Source organism: Lepidochelys olivacea, assembly GCF_965140295.1.
Source record: "Lepidochelys olivacea isolate rLepOli2 genome assembly, chromosome: 1".
Lineage (NCBI taxonomy): Eukaryota > Metazoa > Chordata > Testudines > Cheloniidae > Lepidochelys > Lepidochelys olivacea.
Window position 1 is genome coordinate 6,788,563 of NC_140411.1, and position 18,407 is coordinate 6,806,969.

The 18,407-nt window shown below is 48.2% G+C and overlaps 1 protein-coding gene across 1 annotated transcript; it reads right to left on the reverse strand.

Annotated features, from left to right (window-relative positions):
• Positions 1–257: 257 nt before the first annotated feature.
• On the reverse strand, positions 258–17,019 carry LOC311513783 (olfactory receptor 51G2-like; the record flags this gene model as incomplete). The annotated part of the gene is made up of 2 exons (XM_084615881.1): positions 258–368; positions 16,195–17,019. 2 exons carry the CDS (start codon positions 17,017–17,019, stop codon positions 258–260), a joined length of 936 nt encoding a protein of 311 aa, XP_084472007.1.
• Between the last annotated feature and the right edge of the window lie 1,388 nt (positions 17,020–18,407).

Genomic DNA, 18,407 nt, shown 5'->3' on the forward strand with positions numbered 1-18,407 from the left:
TTCTCCAGGCTCTCCATGAACAAAGTCACTTTTTAAATGCTGCTTCCTGTCTTGGTCTCCTTCCCCCAGTGCACTGTCCTCCCTCACCAGCCACTCTCCAATTGCTCCAGGCCTTAGATCCTGTCTGAACATGTCTCTACATAGTGGAGATCAGTAGCTCATTTCATTTTAGATTTAATGGTCCAAGATGGAGTAGGTGGCCCGTGTTTTTCATCTCCCATGTCACCAACGCTGGAGCCGGATGATGAACTGACACTTCACTTGACGAACACCCTGATTATCCTCGCACGAAGGTGTTTGCTTTTCACGCTGTACACAATTGGGTTCATCAGGGGTGGGACAAGGAGGGAGATGTAGCCCAGGAGAACCTGAAGCAAGGGAGAAGAGCCCTCCCCGAATCTGTGTATCACAGACAGGCCAATCATTGGCGTGTAGAAGAGTAGGACGGCACAGAGGTGTGAGATGCAAGTGTTCAGGGCCCTAAGACATTCCGCGTGGGATGTGATGCTCAGCACTGTTGTGAGGATCATCACATAAGAGAGAAAGATGAGCAGCGAGTCCAGCCCCTCTGTCAAGAGTGCAACAGACAAGCCATAGATGCTGTTCACTCTGATATCCGAACAAGCAATCTTCATAACATCCTGGTTTATGCAGTAGCAATGGGAGAGGACATTGGGTCGACAATATTGGAACTGTTGAAGGAAAATAGGGAGTGGGAGCATTACAGCCATCCCTCTTAGCACACACACCAGTCCCATCTTGCCTATTCTTGGCAGGGTTAAGATGGAGACATATCTCAGCGGGTCACGGATAGCGATGAAGCGGTCAAAGGCCATCAACAGGAGCACGGAGGATTCAATGCATTCAAATAAGTGGATGAAGAACAGCTGGGCAAAACAGGCATCGAGGCTGATCTCTCTAGAATTAAACAAGTATATACCCAGTGTTGTCGGCATGGTGGATATCGATAAGGCAAGGTCTGTGATGGCCAATATGGAAAGGAAAATGTACATGGGCTCGTGGAGGCTTGGATCTGTTTTTATAATGAACAGAATGAGTGAATTTCCTACTATGGAAATAACATACATTAAGCAGAAGGGGATAGAGATCCAGAGATGGATGGCTTCCTGCCCAGGTATCCCGCTGAGAAGGAACACTGCAGAGTTGTATTTGGTTTCATTGACAGCTGACATAATGTCCTGGGCAGGTCTGAGGAGTTCTGATCTTTCCTTCCTAAAAGGGAAAAGGACAGGAGACTAGATGATATTTAATGAGACATCTTTCTGCTCTGAGTGCAAGTTTAGAGACTCCAAGAACCTCAAGGAAGATCAGAAAAAAACATAGTTTTGGATTTACAAATCAAATAGAAAGAAAGGCATTTCCAGAGTGGATCAGACCCACAGTCCATCTAGCGTAGTATCCAGTGGCCAATTCCAGATACTTCAGAGGAAGTGGAAGACGTCCTAAATAGGCAGCTTTGAAATAACCTGCACCCACTAATTAGACAAATTTTGCAGTGCAAATCAGGAAGGTTTAGAGTCCATCCAAGAGTTTTTGAAACAATTCTCACTACTCTAATTGGATTTTCTGAGTAACCATGTAAACATCCAGTCCCTCTTTGAATCCTGCAAAACTCTTGGCGCCATTGATATATTGTAGCTGGGAGTTCCGCGCCCTACTTGAGCGCTTTGTACTTTTACCATTGTGGCTTTCCCACAGACACTCTTTCTGGCCCTCCACTTTTGAGTGTGGCTCATTGTATCATGAGATGTGTGTAAACATATTGCAAGTGCATGGGAAAAACTGTCATTGTATTTATCTGTCCTGCACTGAAGCTATTTATAAACGTGTTTCACTGCCTCATTGTATATACTTTTTTTTATTTTCTGCACTCCTGAGAGTCCAAATTAAGCCACAGCCTCTTTGCAGTACATGAGATCCATTCTTAGGCACAAGTTCTTAATTCAATAACATTGCCTTGAATGTCATCACTCCATATTTACAATTACAATCACCCCAGATTTCCCTGTATAAATTCAATCAGAACAAGGCTCTGTTAACTTTCCCTTACCAAATGCTCCTGATGATACACTCTTACCCCAAGAATCCCTCCAAGAGGAGCTGAAGTGCTTTGCCTGGCCTATGTTGACTGAATCCAGAGATTTCAATCATCCTAAGGCCTTCTCTTCATCCTCACAGGACCTGCATCCTCTCCCTGTGCAACGGTCTGTAGATATTTGGCAACTTACAAGCTAACGCAGATAGTTACTTCAGTTGGACAGGTGTGGGGTTAGCATCATATGTCGATGACTAACGAAAACACTAGGTTTGTGCTAATATCCAGTTGAGTGTGCCAGTTACTTCAGCCATGCTCATGTAACAGGTGATGTGCGTAAATTTCATAAATCACTATTACACTCCGCTTTCCTGCACCTCAGCTCTACTCTGCTGAAACACAGATCAGTGGTTCTGTTGTCTCATGACTTTTTGGAAAGTCTTGCACAGGTATTGCAGAGGGATTGTGTTCTTGTCCCAGAATGTAAGTGTTACAAGCAGCTACTGGTTAGTTACCAGGTGACGGAATCATACAACTGTTCAATGAACAAAAGGATTCTAGCACAAACCCACTGGAAACAGTATGTGGAGCACTTCTGAAATACTTTCTAAAGCAAAAGCCATTAAGCAGTAAAGTTACCACTGCTCCTTCCTGTAGAGAGATTCCAACAACTCTGCTGCTGGCTTTCGATACACATGCATGTCACGGAAGTTTGGTTTCTAATACTTGTATTACAATGAAAAGTTTTGGCATAACATTTACACCTCTGTACTTTAGTACACTCATGTCAACCCATTCTTTCTCCTCTCATCTTTTCTCAGAGATGATTTCTCAGGTTTTAGTGGGACTTAAATATAGCATCTCTCTTCCGGATTTCTTCACAACCTGAAAAGATTGCAGTGTCTCAGCCCTCATTCAGTCACTTGTCAGCAAACAAAAGCCTAGTAGCTGCTCTGTCCCTGGCTTAATAGCTGTTTGGTTGTCCCCAGGTTCTGTTCTGTCAGTCTGAAGGCTGTACCTGGAGTAATAACAAGCCCTGGCTGGGATGATTTAATTGGGGATCGGTCCTGCTTTGAGCAGGGGGTTGGACTAGATGACCTCCTGAGGTCCCTTCCAACCCTGATATTCTATGATTCGGATCCCTATACGCATATATATCACTCTCTAGTACACAGTAACTCCAGCACCTGTTATTTAGGCACGAGGAGGGTTTTCAGGAAATGTATTTCAGAGTCAAAAGCATGAGTATTCATGGAAATGGAACTTCATTTCCCACAGGAAAGTAGTCTATTGCTCTCTCTCTCTCTCTCTCTTACTGTCTCTGTCCGGTATTCATTAAAACCGTAGTGCCCAGGAACCGCATTGGGTCAGACATGGAGCAGAGCTGCCATAAAGAATGTGCATATTGAGGCCAATTCTGGGGATGTTTGCTGTATAACTATGTTGGGTTAACTATTGATATGTTTACATTATGGCTAGATTGGGTGAAACCAGTATAGCTCTTTTTAGTTTAATAGCACGCTACTTGAAAACAAGCAGGAGGCAAAGAAACAGCTCAAGAAAAGCCATCTCTCAGTCAGCACTTCAGGGAAGTTGAGACACAACAGTGGAGCTAAAAGCTGGGAAGAGCCTATTTCCAGCCTCCAGCCACATTACACTGTGTCTATTGCCAGCACTGGGAGCCTGTCCAGAGTTGAGGCAGCTGTTGCTGAGAGGCTGTTCAGACTGACAGGGACAGACACTGCTGGGGAAATATGAAGGCTCTCAGCCTGCCTGTGCCCCCATCAGAGTGGGAGGGCTTGGGGTCACAGAAACGTACTGACTATTGTTTGAAAACCCTCTTATCCTCCCATGTTATGCTTTATTCCTACTGTTCAGATTAAACAGTATTTTGCTTCATGGCTGGCTGGTCACTCATCTCGCCACTGCTCACAGAGTCCCAGAGGGAAGAGCCACAGATGCCGAACCCACTCGGACCTGCTGGACAAGCACAGCTGACCTGCAGTGAGCTGTAGCCCAGAGCTCAGTCTGAGGGTGGGAGAATGGCGAGATTCCACCCCATAAAAGGCAGGGTACGAGGCCTGACATCTTTCACTCAGAGCTCAAAGAGGGGGCAGAGATGCAGGTAGGCCTGTAACTGTGAAGGGTATGTTCCGTGCAGAAGTGCTGGAGCCCTCAGCCAGTCAGGAAATAGAAATATGCCGCAATTGACCTCTTACCACAGAGCAACGCAGCTCTGAATTCCTGCCTTCACAGTCAAGCCAGAGAATAAAACTTCTGAAAATTCATTTGCTGATTAAATTTCCAGGAGCAAATACACCTGAGGCAATTTGTGAACTAGTCACTGATATTCTGTGGCGTCTCCTCGTGCTTAGCCCCTGACAGGATTGGGCCCAGAGCACACGGCTCCTCTAGAAATGGGACCCCTAGAGAAATCCTGACTTGGGGCATCAGGGCTTTAACACTTTGAATTTGCTTGGAAACTCAGATTTCTGTGTAGCTTGAATAACCCTCAGAGGAACATGGGCAGATGTGGGGGAGGGGTTCCCAAGCTCCCTACTGCCGCTTGCCCTCCAGCCCCTGTCAGTGAGTCACCCCGACAGCCCCGCTGCCTCCTCTGCCACTGCACAGAACATGTCCAAAACAGAAACAGCTTCCAGCCTTTCCCCTCTCACATTTTAAAGATAGTGAAACCTGCCAACGTACCCAGTTCCTGCTAGAAGGGAGCCACTGACACCAGAGGTTTTCACCCTAAAGGACAAGGAGTCACCGGAGAGGTGACACGGGCAGCAGGCAGTCTCTGTTCAGATAGGGAGGCAGGTGTCTTTATGAAGCATGCCGGCACATTCCCTTGAGGGCCACTTGGCCATCAGGGAGCCTCAGCTCCTTGGCTTAGAGTGCACCAGCTGTAACCCCCATCACGGCCAAAGGCAAACTACAGGAGGTGAAATCACAGGGGACGTGTGGTGATCCTACCCAGCTGCATTGCAGCCCAAGCCCTGCTGCAGGCTCTGCTCCTGGAATCTTGGCTTGTCATCACTAAGGCTCCGTTTTTGTCGTGGATGACATGGAAGTCACAGATTCCATAACTTTCTGTGACCTCTGTGACTTCTGAAGCAGCCCCATATGGCTGGCCCAGGAGCCACCTGAGCAGCTCGGGCAGCCCCCAGGTCTGTTGCACTAGCTGCTGCTGGGGCAGTCTCAGGCCCCCCTGTGCCCAAGCAGCAGGAGTTTGGGTGTAGGGGGGCTCAGGGATTGGGATGGATGCTGCTGCTTACCTGGGCCATCTCTTGTTCCTCAGCTCCCCTAGCTCCTCATGCTGCCTCTTCTGGCAGCTGGGCACCACCCTTTCAGCTGCCATTAGTTATCACTGGTCCTATGATTCTGATTAGTCACATGGCTACCTCGTGGGCAGCCAAGGGGTAATGATGATGCTGTCACAGCTGTGATCTTGCTGAAATAAAAGAAAATAGAACAGTAATAATATAGGCCCAGATTTCTCCTCGGCAGCCCCTTTCCTGCATTACAAACCCAGGGTGCACGCCAGGGAAGGGAGATTCTGCAAGGCTATATACCAGAAGGGGGGTTCCAAAGAGGATGGAGCTTGGCTGTTCTCCGTGGTGGCCGATGATAGAACAAGGAGCAATGGTCTCAAGTTGCAGTGGGGGAGGTCAAGGTTGTATATTTGGAAACACTACTTCACTAGGAGGGTGGTGAAGCAGTGGAATGGGTTACCTAGGGATGTGGTGGAATCTCCTTATTCAGAGGTTTTTAAGGCCCGGTTGGGATGATTTAGTTGGTGTTCGTACTGCTTTGAAGCAGGGGGTTGGACTAGATGACCTCCTGAGGTCTATTCCAACCCTAATCTTCTATGATTCTATGATTATATATCATCTAGTCTCCTGTACATTTTCTTTTGGGAAGGAAAGTTCAAAACCCTGTGGACCTGCCCAGTACATTATGTCAGCTGTCAATGACACTAAACACAACTCTGCAGTGTTCCTTCTCAGCGGGATACCTGGGCAGGAAGCCATCCATCTCTGGATCTCTATCCCCTTCTGCTTAATGTGTGTTATTTCAATAGTAGGAAATTCAGTCATTCTGTTCATTATAAAAACAGATCCATGTTGGCCATCCCAGACCCTGGCTTATCGATAGTCATCATAGCCACAATATAGGGGGACGGATAGCTCGGTGGTTTGAGCATTGTTCTACTAAACACAGGATTGTGAGTTCAATCCTTGAGGGGGGCCATTCAGGGATCTAGGGCAAAAATATTGGATTGGTCCTGCTTTGAGCAGGGGGTTGGACTAGATGACCTCATGAAGTCCCTTCCAACCCTGATAGTCTATGACACTGGGCATATTCTGGTTCAACTCTAAGAAGATCAGCCTCAATACCTGATTTGCCCAGCTGTTCTTCATCCACTCACTTTCATTCATTGAATTCTCTGTCCTCCCGTCAATGGCCTTTGACCGCTTTGTTGTGATCCATGAACCACTGAGATATGCTTCTAACTTAACCCTGCTGAGAATAGCCAAGATGGGACTGGTGTCTGTGCTAAGAGGGGTGGCCTTAATATTCCCACTCCCCTTTCTCCTGAAATGGTTCTGATACTGTTGAGCCAAGGCCAATGGCATTTTGGGATGTATAAGTAGGGGCATAGCGAGCAGATCGAGGGACGTGATCCTTCCCCTCTATTCGACATTGGTGAGGCCTCATCTGGAGTACTGTGTCCAGTTTTGGGCCCCACACTACAAGAAGGAGGTGGAAAAATGGGAAAACGTCCAGCGGAGGGCAACAAAAATGATTAGGGGACTGGAACACATGACTTCTGAGGAGAGGCTGAGGGAACTGGGATTGTTTAGTCTGCGGAAGAGAAGAATGAGGCGGGGTTTGATAGCTGCTTTCAACTACCTGAAAGGGGGTTCCAAAGAGGATGGCTCTAGACTGTTCTCAATGGTAGCAGATGACAGAACGAGGAGTAATGGCCTCAAGTTGAAGTGGGGGAGGTTTAGGTTGGATATTAGGAAAAACGTTTTCACTAGGAGGATGGTGAAACACTGGAATGCGTTACCTAGGGAAGTGGTGGAATCTCCTTCCTTAGAAGTTTTAAAGGTCAGGTTTGACAAAGCCCTGGCTGGGATGATTTCATTGGGGATTGGTCCTGCTTTGAGCAGGGGTTGGACTAGATGACCCCCTGAGGTACCTTCCAACCCTGATAGTCTATGATTCCTACTGCCTGCAGCAAGAGGTCATGAAGATGGCTTGTTCAGACATCACAATCAACAGAATCTATGGCTTGTTCAGAATAGTCTCCATGGTGGGGTTGGACTCGCTGCTGATCCTTCTCTCTTACGTGATGATCCTCAAAAGAGTGCTGAGCATTGCGTCTCACGTGGAGTGTGTCAGAGCCCTGAACACCTGTGTCTACCACCTCTGCACTGTCCTGCTCTTCTACGCACCAGAGATTGGTTTGTCTGTAATAGGCAGATTAGGGAATAGCTCTCCTCCCTTACTTCAGATTCTCCTGGGCTATGTCTGCCTGCTCATCATAGAATCATAGAATATCAGGGTTGGAAGGGACCCCAGAAGGTCATCTAGTCCAACCCCCTGCTCAAAGCAGGACCAATTCCCAGTTAAATCATCCCAGCCAGGGCTTTGTCAAGCCTGACCTTAAAAACCTCTAAGGAAGGAGATTCTACCACCTCCCTAGGTAACGCATTCCAGTGTTTCACCACCCTCTTAGTGAAAAAGTTTTTCCTAATATCCAATCTAAACCTCCCCCACTGCAACTTGAGACCATTACTCCTCGTTCTGTCATCTGCTACCATTGAGAACAGTCTAGAGCCATCCTCTTTGGAACCCCCTTTCAGGTAGTTGAAAGCAGCTATCAAATCCCCCCTCATTCTTCTCTTCTGCAGGCTAAACAATCCCAGCTCCCTCAGCCTCTCCTCATAAGTCATGTGTTCCAGACCCCTAATCATTTTTGTTGCCCTTCGCTGGACTCTCTCCAATTTATCCACATCCTTCTTGTAGTGTGGGGCCCAAAACTGGACACAGTACTCCAGATGAGGCCTCACCAATGTCGAATAGAGGGGGACGATCACGTCCCTCGATCTGCTCGCTATGCCCCTACTTATACATCCCAAAATGCCATTGGCCTTCTTGGCAACAAGGGCACACTGCTGACTCATATCCAGCTTCTTGTCCACTGTCACCCCTAGGTCCTTTTCCGCAGAACTGCTGCCTAGCCATTTGGTCCCTAGTCTGTAGCGGTGCATTGGGTTCTTCCGTCCTAAGTGCAGGACCCTGCACTTATCCTTATTGAACCTCATCAGATTTCTTTTGGCCCAATCCTCCAATTTGTCTAGGTCCTTCTGTATCCTATCCCTCCCCTCCAGCGTATCTACCACTCCTCCCAGTTTAGTATCATCCGCAAATTTGCTGAGAGTGCAATCCACACCATCCTCCAGATCATTTATGAAGATATTGAACAAAACCGGCCCCAGGACCGACCCTTGGGGCACTCCACTTGATACCGGCTGCCAACTAGACATGGAGCCATTGATCACTACCCATTGAGCCCGACAATCTAGCCAGCTTTCTACCCACCTTATAGTGCATTCATCCAGCCCATACTTCCTTAACTTGCTGACAAGAATACTGTGGGAGACCGTGTCAAAAGCTTTGCTAAAGTCAAGAAACAATACATCCACTGCTTTCCCTTCATCCACAGAACCAGTAATCCCATCATAAAAGGCGATTAGATTAGTCAGGCATGACCTTCCCTTGGTGAATCCATGCTGGCTTTTCCTGATCACTTTCCTCTCATGTAAGTGCTTCAGGATTGATTCTTTGAGGACCTGCTCCATGATTTTTCCAGGGACTGAGGTGAGGCTGACTGGCCTGTAGTTCCCAGGATCCTCCTTCTTCCCTTTTTTAAAGATTGGCACTACATTAGCCTTTTTCCAGTCATCCGGGACTTCCCCGGTTCGCCACAAGTTTTCAAAGATAATGGCCAATGGCTCTGCAATCACAGCCGCCAATTCCTTCAGCACTCTCGGATGCAACTCATCCGGCCCCACGGCCCCATGGACTTGTGCACGTCCAGCTTTTCTAAATAGTCCCTAACTACCTCTATCTCCACAGAGGGCTGGCCATCTCTTCCCCATTTTGTGATGCCCAGCGCAGCAGTCTGGGAGCTGACCTTGTTAGTGAAAACAGAGGCAAAAAAAGCATTGAGTACATTAGCTTTTTCCACATCCTCTGTCATCCCTCCCCAATCATGTTCAGTGTGAAACACTAACACTTTTGCGCGAGGATAATCAGGGTGTTTATGAAGTGAAGGGTAACTACATCACCCGGCTCTAGAACTGTTGACACGGGAGATGAAACCACAGGCCACCTATTCCATCCCAGATGCTTACATCTGAGAAGACATGAGCTACTGATTTCCATTCTGTAGAAAGAGGATCAGAAGGGTTCTAAAGCCTGGAGCAATGGGAAAGGGGCTGGTGAGTGAGGACAGTGCATTGGGAGAAGGAGACCAAGGCAGGCAGCATTTACAGATTGACTGTATTCATGGAGAGCCAGGAGACCAGTGGGATTCTGGCCCATAATGATCTGTCTTGGTGGCTGCTCCCTGTGCTCTTGGAAGCCGTTACCACTGGGCAGAGGTCAGCCCAGCCCCAAAGATGCTCCAAACTCTTCTGTGGCAGGGGGAGAACAGACCAGAGAATGAAACTACTGCAACACAGCACACGGTGAGGGGGAGCTATGCTGCCACTGCAGTGAATCCAGCCAGGCCTGTCACTGCTCAGATGACTGGAAGGCTGGTCCTGTGGACTGGGCACTGCTCTGCGACCCAAGAGAGCTGGGTGTGATTCCATTGCTGTGTGAAACCATGGGCAAGCCATTGGCTGTCTCTGAGCCTCTGCACGGGTGTATAATCGCCCTGCCCTGCCTCACAGAGGTGGCAAAAGAATAAATACAATGGCCATGGGGGCCTCATCTTGACCATCTGTCTGGGAGAAAGCAGTCTGAGGGCAAAGGTCAGCTTCACACCTTGATCCTGTAACACAGAAATAGCTGAGCACTACAGTGAGTGAGCCCAGGCTCACACAGGTTTCAGCAAAGGCTGCTTCCACAAGAAAGGGGCAAACAGATGGGAAGATGGTCTCAGAGACACAGGGAAACTAGGCTGTGTCCCAAGAGGTCCTTGGCCTCCCAAAATAATGTAAGTTGGTCCAGTTCTGTTCCTCTATCTTCAGAGCAAAGCCTGTCGAACTTAGCTTGTAGTGATACTTGAAATAGATTAGTATAGACGTGTGACAGCTGCCTTTTTTTAAGCATTTAGCAGAGTTGGGGGTTTTGTTCCCAGCTCAAAGAGAGGGACAATTGTGAGATTCCCCCCCAAAACAGGAAAGGACCTGGTTTATAGGGTAAAGAGATCATATATCCCAGTTTTACTTGACGGCTAGAACCCTGTACTGCACAGCATGCAGAAGAATCAGAGAGGGCAGTGCAGAACGGGGAAGAAAATTGGTAGCATGTGACGTCCAGAAGAAAGAGGAGAACCCATGTACCCCCATTGCAGATAGAGGCAAGACACCATTTTCAGGGTCTTTGCACAGGTACTACATTGGAGAGTGGTTTGGAAGAGTCATTGGAAGGAAGAGAACAAAAGGAGACCCCATCAACCAGAAGGCATGGGTTATATTGTCCTAGGGATGGGGGTTCCATGACCACCACTCCCAAGAGGAGGAGACGGGTGGTGGTGGTCGGGGACTCCCTTCTAGGGAGGACGTAGTCACCCATCTGCCATCCAGACCAGGAAACAAGAGTAGTGTGATGCTTTCCTGGATGTTGTTACAAATTACACCTGAGAGGACACTCACACAACTGCTGCGAATTATACCTGGTAGGACACGCACACAAGTGCTACGAATTACACCTGGTAGGACACGCACACAAATGCTACGAATTACACCTGGTAGGACACGCACACCAATGCTGCGAATTATACCTGATAGGTCACGCACAGTTCAAATCTAGGCTGAGGCACAGAAACAAAGTCCACAACTGCAGAGTTCCCAAAGACACTAAGTTTATTACGCTCGAGCGTGGTGCCCCCCTGCTAGCCAGGAGGGGACCCTGAATACAGATTATACAAAGGTTATATACTTTTTAGCAAAGCATGTTGCTCTTGTGCATTGGAAACCTTAGCCAATAAACAAACCCTTTTCTTATCTACCACGTATTCCCGCTTGTTGCATTCCTCGTGCTATACCAGTATGTTAATTACACAGCATGGTCCTAAAGCCATGCATCAGTAACCTTTATTATCAGGATGGGAGGCCTCACATCAAGGCCAAGAGACAAGGAATTAGAGTCTGACAAAAAACAGATATTGGGAGTCAAGGCAGGCTGGAGACAAGGAGGAGGATTTTCACAGGGATTCAGTATCTAAGGATCACTCCTCCTGGTGTATGATGCGCTGGCATTTAAACATTGGTGGGCCCCAAACCAAAATGGAGTCACATGTGCTAACTTTTCCTTAACAACGTAGAATTCAGGATGTGATGGAGTGTCTGCCAAGACTGATCAAGCCCTCAGATTGCTACCCCTTCCTACTTCTCCACGTGGGCACCAATGATACTGTCAAGAATGACCTTGAGCAGGTCACTCCAGACTATATGGCTCTAGGAAGAAGGATAAAGGAGTTTGCGGTGCAAAGTGGTGTTTTCATCCATCCTCCCTATTGAAGGAAAAGGGCAGGTAGGGACTATTGAACTGTGGAAATAAATGTGTGGTCACACATGTGGTGCCAGAGAGAGGGCTTTGGATCCTTCGACTATGGGATGTTGTTCCAGGAAGAAGCATTGCCAGGAAGAGATGGGATCCACCAACCAGAGAGAGGGAAGGCTGGCTAACATAGTGAGGATAGCTTTAAATTAGGTTCACATGGGGATGGAGACCTAAGCCCTGAGGTAAGTGGGGAAGTGGGTTGTATTTTAAAGAAGCGTTACTGAGGGCGTAGAAATAAACCATCCTGATGTGCAGAAAGAATAGCAAAGATGGCAGGCGACCAGCTTGGCTTAATAGCACAATCTTTGGTGAGCTTAAACACAAAAAGGAAGCTTACAAGAAGTGGAAATTTGGACAGATGAATAAGGAGGAGTATAAAAATATTGCTCGAGCATGCAGAGGTGTAATCAGGAAGGCCAAAGCACAATTGGAGTTGCAGCTAGCAAGGGATGTGAGGGATAGTAAGAAGGGCTCTACAGGTATGTTAGCAACAAAAAGAAGATCAGGGAAAGTGTGGGACCCTTACTGAATGGGGGAGGCAATCTAATGACAAATGATGTGGAAAAAGCTAAAGTACTTAATGTTTTTTTTGCCTTCGTCTTCACAGACAAGGTCAGCTCCCAGACTGCTGCACTGGGCAGCAGAGTATGTGGAGGAGGTGAGCAGCCCTCACTGGTGAAAGAACAGGTTATGGACTATTTAGAAAAGCTGGACATGCAGAAGTCCATGGGGCTGGATCTAATGCATCTGAGGGTGCTAGGACAGTTGGCTGATGTGATTGCAGAGCCATCGGTTATTATTAAGACATTTATGTCAGGGAGGTGCTAGAAATCATGGAATCCATGACTTTCAGAGATCTCCATGACATTCTTCTCTTCAACCCCAGGGGCCAAGGCACTAGAGGTGGCAACCAGCAGGGCCCCAAGACGGCTCCAGCGACAGGCAAGAGCCTCCTCATGAGGCCTCCTGCAAGGTTACACCAACAGGTGACAGCCTCCTGAGAAGGCTCTCCTCAGGGTTCCAGTGATGGGTGACAGCCTCGTGCAGGGATGTGGGGGGGGGGTATTTAACCATTGGAAAAATTTACCAAGGGCCATGGCAGATTCTCCATCACTGACAATTGTCAAATCAAGGCAGGATGTTGTTGTAACAGGATTTATTGTGGGGGAGGTCTCTGGCCTGTGCTCTATAGGTCGTCAGACTTGGAGATCCCAGTTGTGCCTTCTAGCCTTTGGATCTGCCCAGTGGTGTTAGAAGCACTGTCCTATCGCACAGGGTGTTGTACTGATAAATATGTTAGAGATTGTGAGGCGCTTGGAAGCTACAATAATTGGGGACAGAGCTAAGTGCCTTACAGAGATTTCAGCTCTGTGTGCCTCATACGGGCGATTTGGGGCACTGAGTGGAGAACCTGAACCCTTCCCAACACCCCTAGGTGATGAGGCCTGTCATTAGCACAGCCCCTTTGATGAGGGAGTTCTGTGCCCCTCATGAAGCTCAGCAGTAAGAGGGGGAATCAGGACGTGTTTTCAGAGAGTGAAGGATCTGGAGAGTGTTGCCTGGCTGAACAGAGCCCTTCTGGGCTGCCCCTCGATCTGATCCTGACCCCCACCTGCTCCATTATCAATGAGAGCCGCTCTAGGGCTAGAGGTAGACCTCACACCCTGCATCCAAATTTCCAAGATCATCAAGTTTGGGAGTACCTAGATTGGGGGAGGCGTTGTGTGGGTCCAATAGAGAGCTAGCAGCAGGATTGTGGAGCTTGGCTTGGGTCACTCCCAGGTCCATTAAGAATGTGAATGACCTTGCTTACCGAGTGTGTGCATGTCTCATGCCTGACTAGGGGAGGAGACCCTCTCAGCTGTGCCTCAGGAACCCAATCACTCTGCGAGCCCGTCACTGTTATGTCCGGCTGTCTGTCGCATAACCCTGTTCCTTACAACAGGAGGCTCTGCAGCCAAGTGCAGAGGGAAACAATGTGTCTGCAACTGATGATCTGTGTGACCACTAACTAACCCTCAGTGCCTGTGTTTGTGGGTGATCCGCATGAGATCCTGCCAGCTGCACCAGCTCTTGCAATTTCACTTGCACTATAAAGTCTTGCACTATTTTCTGTCTTTCTTAAAGCCCCATCGTCTCGAATCAAGACACTGCGCAGGAATCTCACCTTTCAGTATTGACAGGCCCGGCTGGATTATCTGCTGTGCCAGCAGAGCTCCCTCTGTGCTGCAGAGAGCAGGGATGGCCAGGAGCCAGTTACAGGGGTTTGAGTCTCTGGCTTGTTCTCCCTCTGCCTCAGTGGAGTTTAGAGCAGCCTGGGGGCTAAGCTGACTTCCGCCCGTTGGTAACGGCTTCCAGGAGCACAGATCACTCCAGCCAAGTCTGAATTCCCTGCGGCGCTGCTCTGTGCCTACCTGAAACTCATGGGTGGCACCAGCCTCTTCTCAGTGGGGAGGGGGATGAGGAGGTTCTTAGCCCCCCTCACCACAAGGCCCTGCTCCTGCTCCTCTTTCCCCCGCTGGCAGCTGGAGGGTCCGGGGTTCCCCATAGTGGCCCTTTCTACCTGGGCAGCTCTTACCACGGCTTGGCTCTGGCTTCTGGCCTGTCTAGTGGATGGGATTTGGGGGGAAGAAGAGGGGGAAGGGCGTGGTCACAGAGTGGATGGGGCTCCTGCCTGTGTCCCGCTTTTACCTTTAGAAAAGGGGGCCATCCTACACTGAATGGGCTGGGCTGGGATAGGAGCGAGCTGTACCTCTGATGGGGAGCTGTGGCCTGTTTCCACTCCTTTGCATTGCTGGGTCAGCACCAACGGAGGGGACAGGGTGGGGATATGGGCCAGAGTCTCTTGCCAGGACTTGTGTGTCAGACCCTCTCCCACAGACACAGCTGTGGTCCACATCTGGGTCATTACGGTTAGATGGGGATGCACTCTGTAGGAGTGCGGCATGCAGAGCCATAAACGGGCATGGAGGGGGTGGGCTGTCTGAATGGCTTCTCCTGGGGTTCCTGTGTTAATCATGTCTCTGACATGACTCAGTCATAAGCACTTGCCTGAGAACAGAAGGGAATGTTGAGTGACCATGCCCCTTGAATAGCCCCTGAACACAGCTGGTGCAGCGGCCATGGATCAAGGCCAATGGCATTTTGGGATGTATATGTAGGGGCATTGCCAGCAGAGTGAGGGATGTGATCGTTCCCCTCCATTCGACATTGGTGAGGCCTCATCTGGAGTACTGTGTCCAGTTTTAGGCACAAGAAGGATGTGGAAAAATTGGAAAGAGTCCAGCGAAGGTCAACAAAAATGATTATGGGACTGGAAAACATAATTTATGAGGAGAGGTTGAGGGAACTGGGATTGTTTAGTTTGCAGAAGAGAAGAATGAGGGGGGATTTGATAGCTGCTTTCAACTACCTGAAAGAGGGTTCCAAAGAGGATGGCTCTAGACTGTTCTCAGTGGTAGCAGATGACAGGACAAGGAGTAATGGTCTCAAGTTGAAGTGTGGGAGGTTTAGGTTGGATATTAGGAAAAACTTTTTCACTAGGAGGGTGGTGAAACACTGGAATGCATTACCTTGGGAGGTGGTGGAATCTCCTTCCTTGGAAGTTTTTAAGGTCAGGCTTGACATAGCCCTGGCTGGGATGATTTAGTGAGGGATTGGTCCTGCTTTGAGCAGGGGGCTGGACTAGATGACCTCCTGAGGTCCCTTCCAACCCTGATATTCTATGATTCTATGATCAGGCAGCTCCCAGCGCTCTCAGGAAGGACAAGGACTGTGACAAAAGAACAGCTCTGCACCTTTTTTCATGGCCCATGGATGTTTAACCAGAGACGGGTCAGTGACAGGCCAGGTGTAATGGGAAACGGCATCCACATCCCTTCTCTTTATTGACTGTATCGAGAGGAATTCTGCTGTCGGAGCAGCCATCGATACGGCTCTTTATGGGCCAACATCCCACCAGTCCCCTGGCTGTCCACGAACACAGTCACTTTTTAAATGCTGCTGCCTGCCTTGGTCTCCTTCCCCTAGTGTGCTGTCCTCCCGCACCAGCCCCTCTCCCATTGCTCCAGGTATTAGACCCTGTCTGAACCTCTCTCTACAGAGTGGAGATCAGTAGTTCATGTCGTCTTGGATGTAAGGCTTCAGGCTGGAATAGGCGATCCGTGTTTATCATCTCCCTTATCAGCATCGCTGCAGCTGGTTCATGAACTGACCCTTCACTTGATGAATGCCCTGATTATCCCCGCACGCAAGTGTCTACTTTTCACGCTGTACACAATTGGATTAATCAGGGGTGGGACGAGCAGGGAGATATAGCCCAGGACCGTTTTAAGCAAGGGAGATGAGCCCTTTCTAAATCTGTGTATCACAGCAAGGCCGATCTCTGCTGAATAGAACATCAGGACAGCGCAGAGGTGGGACACACAGGTGTTCAGGGCCCTGAGGCACTCTGCATTGGACGTGATGCTCAGCACTGTTTTGAGGATCATCACATAAGAAAGGAAGATGAGCAGCGAGTCCAACCCCACTGTTAAGAGTGTAACAAACAAGCCATAGATGTTATTCACTGTGATATCTGAACAAGCCGCCTTCATGACCTCTTGATGCAGGCAGTAGGAATGGGAGAGGACATTGGCTCGACAGTATCGGAACCTTTTCAGTAGAAATGGGAGTGGGAATATTACAGCCACACTTCTTAGCACAAACACCAGTCCCATATTGTCTATTGTCTGCAGGGTTAAGATGGAGGCATGTCTCAGTGGGTTACAGATCGCGACGAAGCGGTCAAAGGCCATCAGCAAGAGCATGGCGGATTCAATTAATTGAAGCAAGTGGATGAAGAACAGTTGGGCAAAACAGGCTTTGAAGCTGATCTCCCTAGAGTTAAACAAGAATATGCCCAGTATTGTCGGCAAGGTGGATATCGCTATGCCAAGGTCTGTGACGGCCAACATGGAAAGGAAAATGTACATGGGCTCATGGAGGCTTGGATCTGTTTTTATAACGAACAGGATGACTGAATTTCCTACTATGGAAATAACATACATTAAGCATAAGGGGATAGAGATCCAGAGATGGACGTCTTCCTGCCCAGGTATCCCGGTGAGAAGGAACACAGCAGGTGTGAATTTGGTGTCATTGACAGCTGACATACTATACTGTGCAGGTCCAAGAAATTTTTAACTTTACTTCCTGAGAAGAAAAAAGAACAGGAGACTAGATGATATTTAACAAGACATCTTTCTGCTCTCAGTGCAAGTCTAGAGACTCCCAGGAGCACAAGGCAGATCAGTAAAAAATATCGTCTTGGATTTACAGCACCGAGAGAAAGACAGGCACTGCCAGACTGAATCAGACCTGTAATCCATATAGCCCACTATCCAGTGGCCAGTACCAGATCCTGCAGAGGAAGGTGGAAGAAGCTACCCAATAGGCAGCTATGTGATAACCTGCTCCCAGGGAAAATTCCCCTCCCCCTGCCCCGACACCCAATAGTTAGACATATATTGTGCTGTAAATCAGGAAGATTATGAGCCCTTCCAAGACTTTTTAAAAAAAATCTTCACTACTGTAATTAAATATTCTGGTAACCCATATACGCATCCAGTCCCGCTTTGAATCCTGCTAAGCTCTTGTCCCCATTGACACCTTGTGGCTTTAAATTCCGCAGCCTACTTGAGTGCTGTTTGATTTTAAAGTTGTGACCTTCACAGAGACACCCTTTCTGGCCCTCCACTTCTGAAGTGTGGCCCATTTTATCTTGACATGTGTGTAAACATATGGCGAGAGCATGGTGAAAGCTGTCATTATATTTATCTGTCCTGCACTGAAGCTATTTATAAACATATACAATGCCTCATTTTAAATATATATAATTTTCTCCACTCCTGAGAGTTTAAATTATGCCACTGCCTCTTTGCAGTACCTGGGATAATATTTTAGGGCCAGGTTCTTAATTCAGTGACACTGGCATCAAAAGTATTGCTCCAGATGTACATGTGTAACGTCAATCAGAACCGAGCTCTATTAAATTTCCCTTACCAAATGCTCCCAGTTATACGCTCTGACCCAAAAAAAAACCCTTCCAAGAGAAGCTGAAGTGCTTTGAATGGCCAGTGTTGACTGAATCCAGAGAGTTCAACCATCCCACAGGCTTCTCTTTATCCTCACAGAACCTGCATCCTCTCACCATGCAGTGGTCTGTAGATATCTCAAAAGTTACAAGCTAAAACAGAGTTACTTCAGCTGGGAAGGGGAGGGGTTGCCATCTCAAATGGGTATTCAAATGGGTGAATACTGCAAACACCGGTGTTGCACTAATATACAGTTAAGTGTGCAAGTCCCTTCAGCCATGCTCATGTAAGAGGTGACGGGCATAAATGACTTACAACCACGGTAACACTCCCCTTTCCTGCACCTCAGCTCTACTCTTTGCTGAAACATTGGCCAGCGGTTCTGGTCTCTCAGGACTATTTGGAAAGTCTTGCACAAATATTGCAGAGTTATTGTGTACATGACCCTTAATGAAACTGTTAGAAAA